At 41.0% G+C, this 16,238-nt stretch overlaps 1 protein-coding gene across 3 annotated transcripts in view; it reads right to left on the bottom strand.

Moving 5' to 3' along the window:
* Window positions 1-3,587: 3,587 nt before the first annotated feature.
* Window positions 3,588-16,238, bottom strand: part of LANCL2 (LanC like glutathione S-transferase 2) — a 45,592-nt gene continuing 32,941 nt past the window's right edge. The window contains exons 6-10 of one of the 3 annotated variants that reach the window (XR_014028374.1): window positions 13,984-14,166; window positions 12,507-12,683; window positions 10,939-11,011; window positions 5,406-5,510; window positions 4,638-4,775 (exon numbers count right to left, since the gene is read on the bottom strand). Coding sequence is in view for 2 of the 3 variants with exons in the window: in XM_081342925.1 (XP_081199051.1) it covers window positions 4,660-4,775; window positions 10,939-11,011; window positions 12,507-12,683; window positions 13,984-14,166 (549 nt within the window). In the remaining variant the exon portion in view is untranslated. Of the gene's footprint in view, window positions 4,776-5,405; window positions 5,511-10,938; window positions 11,012-12,506; window positions 12,684-13,983; window positions 14,167-16,238 lie in introns of all 3 variants that reach the window. The other 2 variants (XM_081342925.1, XM_081342926.1) reach the window with 2 other exon arrangements.

Genomic DNA, 16,238 nt, shown 5'->3' with positions numbered 1-16,238 from the left:
TTTTAGTTTGTCTTTTGCAGTAGTTTTTCTTTGGTATGTTGGGCTATAGGTTCTTTTTGTGTGAAGACTGATGCAAAGTATGAGTTAAGCAGCTCTGCTTTCTCCCTGTTGCCTGTTACATCCTTGCCATCTTCTCTCTTCAGTGGGCCTACAGTTTCCTTGACTTTTTTCTTGTTAATATGTTGGAAGAAACCTTTTTTATTATCCTTGATTTCTGTTGCAAGTCTTTGTTCATTCTGAGCCTTTGCTTTCCTGACTTCATCTTTACATGTTCTGGCTGTCTGCTGATAATAGGCCTTAGTTATGTGCCCTTCTTTCCATTTTTTTGTATTTGCCCTTTTTGTCTTTCAATGTGTCAGAGGTCTTTGTGCAGCTATGCTGGTTTCTTCTTGAATTTGTTTTTCTTTCTCAATAATATTGTGCTGGTCTAGGCTTTTGATTGCATTTTTCAGAGTTTCCCACACTTCTTGGGTTGTTTTCCCCTTTAGGATTTTCATCCATGGGATTTTTCCTAGGTTCTCTCTGAGTTTGTTCAAGTTAGCTCTTTTGAAGTTTAAGACACCGGTTGGATTGTTTTCTATTGCTAGCGTTTGCATTATATTAAATTCCAGTATGATGTGGTCACTTTCACCCAAAGCAGTCAACAGACTAAGACTAAACATTACACTGATCTTCAAATCACACTGTTAACCATCTGTTATATTTAGTGCATAGAAAGTCCACAAACGGTTTCCATTCTCTTATAAAGATGTCTAGTCCATTATCGCCAATAAAAGCGATTAATTTTGTCATCTCTGCTAATTCAGTCAATGTCAAAATTATTCAACAGTTTGCATTCCTTTTTCTTTCCAAGTACAATCCTTGCAGCCATCACTATGTGAAGGAATAGTATCCCAAATTATTTTTCAACATGATTAAAAAAGAAAAAGCAGTATATTTATATATTTGTGAAAGGGGGAGGGAGGGAGGATTTACTGCATTTCTAGTGAGTTCTGGAACACAGTTGGAAAAGAAGTAAATCATAATATATTGCTTATTTTAATTCTTGTTTTGTTCAGAATGTATTTTGTTCTGTTTTTTAATAAAACTTTTTCATAGCATGGTTAAATCTTTGGAGGGTATGTTTATTCTGTAAATAAGTAAAAGTGAACTGAGGGATGCACAGTACTGATTGCTCACCCATGATCAAGCTTACTAATGTGAACAGCCTTACACACATTATAATTTCATAAGGTTTTCTGACAACCTACATAATAAAACATTTATGAAGGAGAGCAAGGTTAAACACATTAGCTCCAATCCTTGCATGAAGAAGGCTCCATTTATGTAATCTGACCTTTACACAATTGTGAATTCTGAGAAAGTTACAAATATGTGGACCCATAGTACTCATCTTAATTGGTAGTCAATTTCATGGAAAAATAATCCACCTAAATAGAATAGATATGCTAGAGTTGTATTTAAGAGTACAATCATAAATTTTCCCATGGAAGAGTAGTATTCTGTTTTCTCCCTCCCTCCCTCCCTCCCTCTCTCTCTCACACACAGTGCTAGTATTAGATCCAAGTGCATTTATACCTGACTAAGTTGAAAGAAAGCACATAAGATAAATAAAATAGGGGAATTTTAAATGAATATAAATGAGATTCCAAGGACAATGCTTTGTTCTGAAGTGAACACACATAGCTTACTTTCAGCCTTAAATAATACATTCTTATAATAGTCTTTCCTTATCATTCCAGACCTAATTAGCCAAATTTTAATTGTGTCTGGAATTACAGCTAGACAGAGTAATGAAGCTTTGTTCCAAATGGGGCCTTTATTAATACTTTGCTCCCATTTCAGCTTTCTAGTGCCTTTTTGAGCTAGCAAAAGGCTATGCTTGCTGATGAGAGATCTTCTATAGCACAGCGTTGTCTGGATTTCTGTCACATCTATTAACTGCATTGATTTTTTTGAAAGATTGGGCGGAGTATGGCCACATTTGTTTTTCATTTAGACTAAACAATGGCAACTAGTCCACTCACAAAAACCAACCCACGTATTCCATAATTCAACCATGTAGGAATGAATTATTTTTCAATAATGTGCAAGTAACAGGACCAGCTAGTAGTAAGATTTCAATACATATTAGGATTAGGATTAGGATACATATTAGCTTTGAAATGGATTATATACCTCTCAGCCACCTACTTTCATTGTACCATAAATGTCCATCTACTCAACTCACATTTGTCTTTTCACTTCTAGAGAGTTGACAGGTAGAACTTCACTTTTTTGACACAGGCTTATCTGTTCAAGTCTACATATAAAAGGAAGGCTTGATTTAAATTAAAAGTCTGCAGAAACATGCTGTAATTCTATACTTTGCCTACAAGGAAATTCAAGTCTGGCTCCCTTGAGAATTTTTTGCACCAGCATTCAGTTGACAAATGATGATTTACAACATACTTTCAAATCAGATGTAAAATAAACCATCATCGAAGCTTCCATTAAAATATGTTTAAAATCAATAGTCTGACTAGTTTTGGGATTAGTAAATGACCTAGGTTTAACAGTCAGAAGCTAGTCCAGTAAATTTAAATGGGGGAATTCTATTTCTCTTCAAATTCATTTAGAAGCAAACTACAAACATTTTAAAACAAGTTAATATTCAGACATGGTAGCTCAAAAGATTGCAGCATTTTCAAAGATAACTCAGCTTTCCTCATTTAAAAAAAAATCTCAATATATTTATGTCAAAGAATTGCTCTTCCAAACAGGTCTAAACATTCTGAGCACTTACTCAACTATAGATCTGTTGTCAGTAACATATGTAGAAGATTGGGTTATAAGTTGAGCTGCCTGTTATGAGGAAATAGAATAGAGCTGGAAGGGACCTTGGAGGTCTTCTAGTCCAGCCCCCTGCTCAAGCAGGAGGACCTATACCATTTCAGACAAGTGACTGTCTAGCCTCTTCTTAAAAATCTCCAGTGATGGAACAGTCACGATTTCTGGAGACAAGCTGTTCCACTGGTTAATTGTCCCCACTATCAGGAAGTTTCTCCTTAATTCCAGGTTGCTTCTCTCTGTGATCAGTTTCCAACCAGTTTCTTGTCCTGTCCTCTGATGCTATGGTGAATAACATGATCCCCTCTTCTTGGTGGCAGCCTCTCAAATAGTGGAATACTGCTATCATGTCCCCCCTATTTCTTCTTTTCTTTAGACTAGCCCAGGAGCAGGCAATCTTAGCTCTTTTATGATTCATGGACTTCAACTCCTAGAATTCCTGAACCAGCCATGCTCTCAGGAATCCTGGGAGTTGAAGTCCACGAATCATAAAAGAAGCAAGGTTGCCTACCCATGGACTAGCCAAACCCAAGTCCTGAAGCCATTCTTTGTATGTTTTAGTCTCCAGGCCTTTGATCATCTTAGTTGCTCTCTGAATTTTTTCCAGTAGTTCTTGAATGGAAGAATGCAAAGAAAATGAAGATGAAATGACAAAAATGAGTGTTTCTATGTCTGTTTTTTTACAATGGATGTATTTTTATATTTATATCATTACCTTCTTAATCAGAACAGATCAGTGAGAAACCAAATGAGAATAAGTCATTTTATTTTTCTTTTCTTTGGTTTGTTTGGTTGTCTGCCAAACACAATAATCAAATACAGATATGCAATACTATCAAAGGGGTAAGTTTTTTTTCCATAAACTAAGATTTATAATCTAGATCCAACAGCACAAAGTTACCCAGCATATGTTATCCCTCAACAATAAGTCTGTTTCAAATAGAAAAGTGTGAACTGAACATATTTTAAAGAAAAATTTCCACATAGTCCAGAATTGCTGGGTGCAGCATACAAATATAATAAAAAGGGGAAGTTGTGTTATCCTATTTAAGTGCAGTGCACTTTAACAGCCCCCATAATTTGGATCCACCGATTTTAGTGATTCCAGAGAAACAAATATTAGGATGTCAGTGTTGCACTTTGGATGAAATAAATCATAAAAATATTCCCTATGGATACAATAACTGTAAAAATGTTGGGCATAATACATCTAGAAATTGAGTATTTCTAGATTCTATAGAATGAGGTTGGCAATTTAAGCACATGGGACTTTAAAACTGCTGTACAGTGGTGGGAACAAACAAAATGGTTTAGAACTCTGAACTTGTTTCCTGGAGAAAGGGTTCTGTAACTTGAGCATCTGGCCTTTCCTGCTTCTCTCATTTATTATATCCAACAGGCTGGTCCTATTGTGATAATGTATTTTTCAGCTGCAGAAAAAACTGTGTTGTTAGTACAGTCATGCACAGAAAAAACAACAGGACTAGATATTACAGAATGCTTTTCAGCTTTGCAACAAACAAGGAGAAAAATCACAGACAACACCAAGAACATGCAAACACTTAAAAGACCTGAAGAGACAACTGTGAAAGCCAAACAAAAGACATCCCAACAAACTGAAATTTGTTCTTTGCCACTGTTAAAGGTATCTCTTATAAGGAAACATCAAGATATAGAATTCTCTCATTCATGTGCTAATGACAAACACAATCCTTTGAAGGACAGCCAAGAAAGTTTTCTTGGATCTTGCTGTTTGGACTCCAACACTGGTTCAATATAGTTTAGGCACTCCGCAGTCGTGTTGCCTCTGGCACCACCTTCATCTCCCATTTAGCTGCTGTGTGTCTCTTTGTTTTCTTTCATTTGGGGACTAAGTTCAAATGCTGGGAAGTGAGACTTTTCTGGAACCAAGATATCAGAAAGAAAGTGGATAGCTCCTGCCATACCTGAAAAAAATAATTTCAAAAGAAATGTGGCATCTTCATTCATGACTTTAACCAGGGGCATGGTGGCAGATATTAAGAATACTTCCTCATTAAGATGTACAGCTGTCAAGCAAGCCTATCTAAGACTAACAATTTTCTTTTAATAAAGAGGTCACAACTTGGAGAAAGAGTCAAGGGACATCAAATTCCCACCCTGGAAATAGTACCTACTTAGTATCTTACATTTTTTTCGTTTTAAAAAAAATTATAATGCTGAAATTTGGTGGTATGTTCTTGGAAGAGTCTAATGAGTATTAAAAAATGAACAAACAACTTGCCCATTGTAATAAATCAATTATTTAGTAAGTAAGTATATAAATAACTGCTCCAGAGGAAGAGGATTTTCTGAACCCTTTTCTGTCAGTATTCAGTCCCAGAGCTGGAATGGGAGTAGCACTGGTTGTTCTATGTATGATGTATGCCAAGATCTGAATGGAGAGAAAAAGCTCCCTCAGGGTTAACCTACTCCTTTCATATGGAGCTTTTGAAAATAACATGACTCACTTAGGCCTTGTTAATTTCAATGAGTTGCTGTGTGAAGGAGAAATGGAATATACTGTAGCTACCTATCTGTTCAAATCTAAATCTCACCCCCTTACTGGATTCTGCCATTTCCAAGGGAGGAAAGAGAAGGCAGGGTTGTTCCAAAAAAAAAGAGGGCAGAATGTCAGAATCCAAAAAAAGAGAGAGGTCCACCTGTGGAAGAAACAAAATATAATGTTAGCCCGGTTTGTTAGGATATTCTGTATGAAAGTTCTTAAGCAACCTGGGTGCTCTAATGTGATGTTTATTGACCCACTCATTTTCTGAGGAGGGGAGGTGTTTCCAAGCTACTAAGTATTGAATTGCTTCATAGTGTTTCCTAGAATCCAGGATTTCTTTTACCTCGAAATGTTGTTCTCCTTCCACAATAGGAGGTGTGTGTGTGTGTGTGGGGGGGGTTTCGTAGTGGTGAATGTTGTTCTCTTTTTAGTAAACTGCAGTGAAAAATTGGGTGTATCTGCCTAAGATATTTGGGTAATTCTAATTCTACTGTTACTGGGTTTATGATTCTTTTAAATGGAAAAGGTCCAATATATTTTGGTCCACGTTTTTTACAGGGTTGTAGGGATTTAAGGTATTTTGTGGATAAATATACCATCTCTTCCACCCTCAATGGTTTGGGATCGACTGTTTTTTTGTCTGCTTGTGTTTTGTATGCTTGTCTAGCTTCGTCTAAAGCTTTCCCAATGATTGGCCAGATGTTTTGTAGTTGTGCAATCCATTCCTTCAGTGCTGAGATTACTGGTTCATTTGGGGTTAGTTCTGGCATGGGGTTGAAACTTTGACCAGTAGCTACTTGAAAAGGAGTGTAACCTGTGCTGGAGTGAACTGCATTATTATATGCCACTTCTGCAAAAGGCAATAGGTCCGTCCAATTTGTTTGCTGGAAATTAATAAAGCATCTTAAATACTGCTCAAGTACTGAGTTCGAACGTTTAGCCGAACTTCCTGCCTGAGGATGATGACTGGATGACAGTCCTTGGGTGGTTCCTAAAAGGGATAAAAATTCTATCTAAAATGCCGACGTAAATTGCACCCCCTATCAGATATGATGTGTTGTGGTGCCCCATGCAATCTGTAAATATGCTGCATGAAAAGTTTCGCTAAGGCTTTTGCAGTGGGGATCTTTTGGAAAGGGATGAAGCACACTTGTTTGGAAAACAAGTCCGTGACCATCCAGACTACAGTGTTCCCGTTGCTTTCTGGTAATTCCACTATAAAATCCATGGCTATTTCTTTCCAGGGGTCTGAGGGGTTCGCCACCGGTTGTAACAGTCCTGGTGATTTCCCTTGCAGCCTCTTAGCCATCGCGCAAGTTTGGCAGCTGGCCATGTAGCTTTCTATGTCCTTTTTCATGGATGGCCACCAAAATTGCCTTTTAGTTAAGTATAGGGTTTTTACAAACCCGAAATGTCCTGCTGATTTTGTATAATGGCACAATTGCCTGAAATTAATCCTCTGGGTGGCAGGTATGTATAACTTCTCACCCACCCAGGGTAGTCCATTTTTGATTGTGCACAGATGTCTATTTTTCTGGAACCATTCATCAGTTTCCAAAGACTTTCAGAATTCTATTCCAGTTTGGCTATCTACCTGCGGCTTCATTTTAGCTTGGGTCCTGGTGGTGACTGGTGCTGCTAGTTGTTGTTCAGGCATAAGTGGTTTAGAGTCAGTGACCCGTGTCCTGTTATATTGGGGCATGCGAGATAATGCATCCGCCAAGAAATTCTCCCCCCCCGGTAAGTGTTTGAGAGTGAAACGGAATTGGTGAAAATGCTGGGACCAGCGGGCTTGCTTAGGAGTTTCCTGGGTGTTTTTAGTGCTTCCAAATTTTTGTGGTCTGTCCAGACCTGGAAGGGGATTTTATTTCCTTGAAGGAAATGGCGCCATGTAAGTAATGACCACCTTACAGCATACGCCTCCTTTTCCCACACGGCCCAACATTGTTCTGCACATGGTTGCAATGGCCCCTCATTTTCCTGTAATAATACAGCTCCCAACGCCACATCGCTAGCGTCTGCCTGTATTACAAAGGGTTTATCAGGACCTGGGTGTTTCAGTACAGGTTCAGCAGAAAAGTCTCTTTAGCCTCTCAAATGCTGCTTGACATTCCATTGTCCTCTTCAGGGGCTGGCTGGGTTTCACTGGGGACCCCCCTTTTTTCAACAAGTTTGTGAGGGGGCAGGGCTATTTGGGCAAATGAAGGGATAAATTGGTGGTAGAAGTTTGCAAACCCCAGGAAACTTTGCAATTTCTTCGTGTGCGTGTGTGTGCCCATTCTAATACTGCCCTGACTTTCTCAGGGTCCATTTCGATGCCCTGTGGGGATATGCGATACCCCAGGTAGTCTATTCTTTCCTGGTGGAATTCACATTTCGATAATTTCGCATATAGGTGGGCAGCCCGCAATTTTTTCAAAACTGCTCTGACTAGGTTAACATGCTCCTCTTTGGTCTCAGTGAAGATAAGGATATCATCTAGGTAAACCAGGACCCCCTTATATAGGTGCTCTCTTAGCACTTCATTAATTGCATAAAAACTGTGGGGGGCCCTTGCAGTCCAAATGGCAGGACTTTGAACTGGTAGCAACCCATTGGGCAATTGAACGCAGTCTTCCATTCGTCTCCTTCTTTAATCCTAATGCGGTAATATGCTTCTCTCAGGTCTAATTTGGTAAAAATCCTTCCTTTCGATAGGTGGAATAGCATATCCTTCATTAGGGGTAGGGGATACAGATTACATTCACTAATTGTGTTAAGAGATCTATAATCTACGCACAAACGAAGAGTGCCATCCTTCTTCTCCCTGAACAGGACTGGGGCGGCCACTTTGGGTTTGGCAGGCTCAATAAATCACCTTTCTAGGTTTCTTTTTATGAATCTTTCCATCTCCACCATTTCTTTTGGGCTCATGGTGTACATCCTGGGCTTCGGGAGTTTTTCCCCGGGTTTGAATTCTATAGCACAGTTTGCGGGCCGGTGAGCAGGAAGCTCACTGAAAACTTCAGCAAGGTCCCTGTATTCCTCCGGTATTTCTGGTAACCCCTTCTCTTCCCCCACTGATGCTGTCTCCTCTCTTCGGGTTGGGGGGGTGCTTTGGGGTTTTGCATTCCTATGCTCCCCCTCCTGGAAGTTAAGTTCTGCTGTCCTCCAATTTACCCAAGGGTTCCATTTCTTCAGCCATTCCAGTCCTAAAATCATTGGGCATTCCATGCTTGGGGTCACTACAAATGTTATGTCTTCCTCATGAGTCCCCAGGGACAGGTGAGCTGGTAAGGTGGCTAGGGTAGCTGGGACCCCCCCTGCTATGGACCCATCTAATTGGCCAAAGGAGATTGTTTGTTTTAGTCTCCTCACTGGAAAGCCCAAATTCCCCACAAGCGTCGGGCTGATGAGGCAGCGGGTGCAGCCAGAGTACATTAGGGCTTTTACTTTGACGGCTTCGGGCATGGAAGAAGCTAATATAGTCACTGTCTTAAGGATGGGTGGAATGGATCCACTTACTAGGGTTTCGCTCTCCGAACTGTCTTCTGAGGTGTCCACCACCCCTGCAGTATAGGCCGGAATCCCCTCCCAGTCCTTGGCAGGGTTTGAGGACTCTACAGCCTCTGTCCCCCTCATGGAAGGTTCTTTTGGGTTGCCTTGGGACTTCCCTGGTCTCCTGGAGGTTGATGCCTCTGATTTGCGCTGAGGGGCTTTTGAGCGGCATTCTGCGGCGCAGTGACCCTCTCTCCCACATTTGAAACAGCCTGTTGATTTGTTAGCTGTGGATGCTGGTTTCGTTGGCTCGCGTGTTTGCTCGGGCGGCCCAATGGTTTTCCCCGGCGGTGCCATTTTAGTAGGTCTATCTCCACCTCCTCTACCAGAACATACCAGTCATCAAAATGGTGTGGGTCTCCTCAAGGCAGGCAAGCATCATACAGGTTGTAGTTTAGCCTGTCTTTGAAATGGTTAAGGAGGATGTCTTCTGGCCAGTTCAGTTTGCTGGCAATGGCTCGGAATTCTTGGGTATATTCAGCCACTGGCTGTCTGCCCTGCCTCACTATTTTGATTCTCTCCTGGGCCTTACGATCAGCCAAACCGCCTCAAGGATGACATGAATCGGTTGAAGTCGTTGAGTTCTGGGGCGTTGGAGTCATGCAGGTTCACCACCCAGTCTGCAGCCGGTCCGTGCAGGGCGGTTTGCACGATGCGGATGCGGGCTTTGTCACTGGGGATGTCCCGTCCGTATTCTTCAATATAGCTGAGGACTTGGGTTAGGAAAAACCTCAAGCGTGGTGGCTCTCCCCTGAATTTCGCTTCCAGGGGTGGTAGTCTTTGAATGGATCAGTGTCTGTGCAGCAGGCAGTATTGCCCCCCCATCCTGATCCTCGTCTGTGGTTAGGCGGAGGGTGGGTGCTGCTGAGGCGGCAGCTCCTGGTCCAGTGGACAGTCCCGGTGTTGCAGGTTCCGGATCCCCCCATCTCTCCAGTTAGTTGTGGGCCCAGGCGCTGCTGCAGCTGTGGTATTCAGGTTTCTCCTCTCTTAGTGAGCTAAGGGTGTTCTTCATCAGGTCAATAGCTTTCTCTAGGATCCACTCTTCACTGATGTGCAGGGAGCTATCCAACTCTTGCCTCCATTCGGGTTGATGGCTGCCCCACCTCAGGGTCACTTTCTTTGATGTCTTTTCCCACTCGCTTTTCCTTCCAACGCCCATCGACCACCGCAGTTTGTGGTCGTGCGTCTCCACCACCTCTTCCCCGGAGGAATATGACGCTTCAGCTTCCGATCGTTGGTGGGGTTTTGTTCAGGGGGAAAGTTCCCTTTCCATGGGGCTTTCCTCCTCCCTTGCTTCGTCATTAGACATTGTATTTTTTGCAAAGTCTCCCAGTAAGGTTCTCCCTTCCAGGTTGATTCTTAATGCAGATCCTGTCTAATGTCAGAACCCACCCCAATCCACATCTTAGGAAAGAAGAACTCTTGGAGACAGGATTGTCCAAACAGAAACTTTTACTAAAACATGGTTCAGTGGATAATCTAGACAGGATCTGGAAACTGTCTCACAGATCAATACTTTTAAAGTGTCCCCGAGTAATAACCCCTCCCCTCAGTCCATTTGGGCAGTACTGGATCAGCCACGTTTCAGGTGTCAAACTTCTCGTGGGAAAGGAGAGCCCCAGTACATTTGCAACATTATTACTTCCTCCCCTTCACATTCCAGTCAGAGATACAAACCAGAATTCCCCCCCTCCCTCTTTCTTTGTTCTTAGTTGAAAGGGTTTCTTCCCTGGTCTTTTGTGATGGCCTCCAGGCAGGCTGAATAAACAAACCTTGCATCTAAGGGATAGAGATGGCTCTTAACAACCCTGCCTTCTCTTTCCCCCCTTGGAAATGGCAGAATCCAGTAAGGGGGTGAGATTTAGATTTGCACAGATAGGGAGTTAGAAATGAAATATAAATGGATTCTGACACAAGTATACAAGTATTTTGGTTACAGCCCACTCAGTTTATGAGAAATTCATATACATCCAAACCTGGCTTTATAATCCTGTGATGCAAATTTATGATTGCTAAATATAGAATTCAAGAAAACAAGCTCTTGCCTTCAAACAATGAGTAGGGTCGGTCAGGAATACGGCATCCATGTGCACCATAATCTAGACACCATTCAGCAAACTGAGAAAATGTGACAAATAAACAATAATCTGAATAAATATGTAACTTGCACAGTACAGATTACATAGTGATGTTAATCTCTTATTAGTATTACCTCTAAAGAGAAAATGACCAGCAGTTTTTATAATGAGCTCAAGCAGGCAATAAATGGCCCACAGGTTATAGTGCAGAAAATCAAATGCTAAATGTCAGAAGGGCCATCCCTAACCTCAACCACCATTCACTTAAATTCAAATTGATATTAAGAATAAATTATCATTATCAACATCAGCATGCAGATGTTGCATATCTTGCTCCTTAATTCCAACATACCTCCACTAAAATGAATGAATAAATATTTAATATAGTTATCCTCATTGAAACTTTTTTTTAATAGGAAAGAAAATCAGCTGTGATTCTCCATAGCCTCTATTATCAATTGCTAATTAGATTCTGTGGCAGACTCTTGCATTTAAACAAACAAATCCAACCAAATTAGCAGCAACTTTAAGTCTGCAAATATGGTTTCCTGTGCTTGCCTAGCCAAGCATCTTCAAGAAATAGCTGGGCTGGAATGACCACAAACAGTTCAGTGATCTAGCCAGCACTCACAAAATAGAGCAGTGATGGCGAACCTTTTAGAGACCGAGTGCCCAAACTGCAACCCAAAACCCACTTATGTATTGTCAGGTGCTGGGTGGGTATGGCCCATTGGGAGGGCATGGCTGCAGTGGTAACGGCAGACTGGGTGGGACTAAAACGTTCAATCAATCAATTCCAACTTTGCGAGATCTTTTTTTCCCCCATGAGAAGTTGAAATTGATTGATTGAACCTCTCCTTTTTTTTGCACACAGCGGCGGAGGCCTAAAGCGAAAAGGTTTTATAAAATCCAGCTGAAGGCCTAGGACTGGGGCGATGGCACGTGTGCCTACAGAGAGGGCTCTGTGTGCCACCTGTGGCATGCGTGCCATAGGTTCGCCACCACTGAAATAGAGGCTGAATACTTGGAGCGGATGGTGGGGGGAGAAGAATGGGGAAAACTATGGATGCAGTTGGGAAATGAAATAGAACACTTTGGAAGGGATCATGGCTGGCTGGCTAGATATCTAATCTGATCCCAAGCAGCCTACATTGCCATTCTGAACACAGGCTTTTCTTTTGGTTTCTGCAATAATAATAAATACAGATTCTGGGCATACATCTGCCTTCCTTACTATCCCTTTGGATGGCAATCATTTTAGCAGAGGGCAGTCAAATTCATTCTTTATTTAATACAACCGGAAAAGCTAAAAGAAAATTGTGATTACTATGTTCAATGTAATCTTGATTTATGAAGCACCTTTCTGTTAGAAAACCAAGTGGTACTTTTATGTGGTGATCTTTTTTTCTGACTATGGGAATATAGAAGTAGGTTATTCTTCCTGTTTGATTTGACTAAAGAAGAATAAATCTTTCAGGGACACATCAATAAGAACAGGGGTTTAGTGTTTCTCTATGCACAGAGGAAAAAAGTACCTTGCAAGCTCGGTAAAGATACTTTTTATCTTGAGTAAGGTGATAGAGGGACAGGAAAGAGTAGCCATTTCCAGCAGTCCCATGACAGATTCCATATCCTTTCCTCAATAACCCCCTTTGCCAAATGACATCACTACATTCCATAGCATCCTTCAAATATTTATCTTCCTTGAAAACCTGTGGATATCAAGAAGCATAAAATCAGATGCCATTCTTTGTCAAATGTCAGCACAAGATAGGAAATGGTTTTGTAACTACAGGTACTCCTCTACTTGCTACTGTAATTGAGCCTGCAATTATGGTCATAAGCTGTGAAGATTTTTAAATGAGTCACCACATGACCATTCCTGATTTTGCAACCTTTTTTGCTGTTGTCATTAAGTGAACACCATTTGTTAAGCAACTTCATTGTTTGCTATGGAACACTTTTTTGCCAGAAGTTGGATGTAAACACTGCTTTATGGCAAAAAAACCATAATTAATTGTGGTTATGTGACCACAGGATGCTGCAAACGGAGATAAATGTAGGCACTGCTGAATGCCCAAAATGTCACTTAAGCGCATAGGGAGGGAGGTGATGATTGGAACTTTGATTCTGGGTTTTAAGTAACTTTTAAGTAACTGTTGTAGAAATGTTTGCCAAGTGACCAGTCGTAAATCAAGGACTACCTGTGCACAGATTTCAACCAGAAATCTCAGAGACTATTTGCACAGTCTCTGTAGAGGGACAAAGCATGAAATGGGCAAGGGGATATTCTTTTATGTAGGAAAGAGAGTTCCTTGTGGAAAGAGTGTTTACATTTAGAGATTACACATCCCTGCAGAATTGCGCATCCCATTCCACTAATTGGATGAACTGTCATCCAGGTGTTTCAGACTGCTTGCAAGAGCCCTGTCCAATAGCATTACTCCCATAGCTACCTGGGCAGATGAAGGTACTGAGGCTGACAAATCTTCTAAAAACCAACTTCTTCAATGAGGTGAATTTTCAGCTAAGGACTTCAAAGTTCAAATGTAATTTATCTGTTGTTTTCTTTCTCAACCCACTATCTAAATCCAGACTGGAAGCTTCTCAAAACAAGATATAGCTTCAATTTATAACATTCAGTATACACTTTGTATGTTCCAAGCTATGGAAGAGAAAGAACCAGAATGAAAGAAACAGCCAGAATGCAGTTTGGGGTAAAACCTCTTTTAAAACATCATTTGTCTCAACAATGGGAGGGCAAGCATTGCAACTTAACTCAATTTTTGTTGGTTTACAACAAGACTTATTTTAGAGAACTAGCTGATTAACACGATTAACCCACAGAAGAATAAAAACTGTATTACATTTTAGAGAGCAACACTGCAAAGTGTTGGAGGAATGGATAATACATGCTATATACGTAGGTTGGTATTAAAAGTCTGAAAATCACTTTTCATTTCAAAGCATATATTTTTCTACTATCATTGTGGGGATCAAACAAGGATGCACCTTATAGGCTTGCATGAGCATATGGATGACTCCAGGTGCCCCATGACACCAATGCACCAGCCTGTCAGTTTCATTGCTTAAGGATGAGGGATAATTCCCAGATCGGAATTTTTTATGCCGCACATAATCAATGCTTGGTTTCAAAAGTTCCATCAATATCTCCTGGTCAACATTAGCTGCTGGCTGCAAAAGTAAACAAGATTTTATTTTTTTTCTCACACAATAAAGAATACATTGTCATAAAAATGGAAAGTTTTGGTCATACATTATGATGAACCTCGTGTCCATGCTGAAGATCTGGACAATAAATTTTAACAATAATATGATTCACTTAGCCTTCTGCGACAAGTAGAATAATAACTTGTTCATGTATACCAAGAGGGATGTTAGCTTTCCCACATACTTAGTGTTTCCATATCTTGTAATTGTAAAATACTTGGGTGACAAATGCTTTTCGCTTGCACATTAAACTAGGATTGCAAAGCTAGTATGCACAAATTTCACGTGGAACTTAATATCTATTTGCTATGAAATAGCTCTATAAATCCTTGAAATCTGGATTCAAGTCACAATACAAAATGAAGATGTGCATGAACATTCACATCACTTAGGGGGGGCTTTTCAATTGGTGGTACACGTACCAGCAGTGGTACTTTAGCACCTGGCTGTTGGGACGCGACCGCTAGCCAAGTGTAGCAGGGGAGGGAGACAACTAAAGCAGCATCGCACAGACTGGGAGATCATATGGAGCTGCTGACCTTGGCAGAAGCCCCAGAATCGGTGTACGTGGCGACATGGTAACTGGAGCTTCCAGAAGAGAAAAGGAGGGCAGAGAGAAGTAGAAAAAGGACAGAGCGAGAAGAGACTTTTCTTACCAAAGCAGTGAGGAGACAGAGTGAGCGGCCTATTTTCAGAGGGAGGGTGAGCGAGTGGCGTGTTTCCGGGGAAGGGCAAGCAAGCAGTGTGTTTAGCAAGCGGTGTGTTTTCGGGCAAAGGGTGAGTCAGCGAGCGGCCTGTTTAGTGAGCAGGTGGAGAGGGTTGCAGCTGGCCTGTCTGTGAGAGTTGATCTTCTCAGCTTCTTTTCTCTGACAAAAGCAGGGAGGGGAGGGGTATGGAACCCCTATGATCTCTATGTAAATCAGGTGGTTTTGAAGAAGGATATCCATTGCTTTCTGAAAAATACTTAGAAAGGTGCTCTCAACTTGAATAAAATACGTACAATTCTTCAGTGCAGTTTTGTGGGTGGGAGCAGATGCTCCTATGTAGCTAGGCAGCCACATCAGTAAAAGGTCTGGAACAGCAGTGCTTTAACTGAAAAATGAGCTCTGACTGGTAGGCAGCTCACTGAACACCTTGCATGTGGAAGTTGGTTGCACAACAGCTAAATTATTAGACATATGAATATTTCTGTGATAAGGTAATCATTACTAGAAAAGGGATTAAGTATAAATTACTGATAAAAGTAGTTATCATTTAGTGACTGTCTCATTTAACAACTGTTCAGAATTAACAACTGATGGAAAAATAACTGGGCAACCTATCCTTGCATTTAGAATCTTTGCAGGTCTGTAAAGCTGAACAGAGTTCAAAAGCACAGCAGTGGCATGTCTTAGCTACTGCCTTACTTAATGACCAAGTAACCAGTTCCAAATGTGGATGGTAATTGAGGATATCTGTACTGTCAAAACCCAAAGTGCAGCAATTTCAGAATGAGTGACCAGGTACAGATCTATCTGAAAAGCTTCTCAAATGTGGAGCATCTGTTCTCAGGCAGCGAGAGCCAAGGTGAGATATGATGGGAGCTGCTCTGAAGCAACCTTTAATTCATTTTCCTATCTACTGTTTTGATTCAGAGGACAACACAGTGGTGTTTTTTCGTAGGAAGGGCGAGCAGCCTGTTTTCATAGGGTGAGAGAAAGAGAGAGGAAGAACAGCCAACCAGCCACCTGACCATCAAGGTAGTGGTGCATATTAATAAATATGGAGAAATTCATCATACGTTCATCAATGCAAAAGAAAGTGATTCAGCAAAGGAACCATCACCGAAGAAATTAAAGCTGGCACCAAATCAAAAATACAGTGAAGATTATTTGAAGTTTGCATTTCATTTCCTGGAAGAGAACGATCAGCAGCTTCCCATTTGTGTTATCTGCAATGAAGTATTATCCAAGCATTCCATGAATCCTTCTTTGCTCCAGAGACATTTTACAAAGTGCACACTGAAAAGTCAGTAGCATTTTTTGTGAAGAAGAGAG

The sequence above is a fragment of the Vipera berus genome (genome assembly GCF_964194415.1).
Source record: "Vipera berus genome assembly, chromosome: Z".
Taxonomy (NCBI): Eukaryota; Metazoa; Chordata; class Lepidosauria; order Squamata; family Viperidae; genus Vipera; species Vipera berus.
The sequence above is the reverse complement of the archived record's forward strand: the minus strand, read 5'-3'. Positions and strand labels throughout refer to the sequence as shown.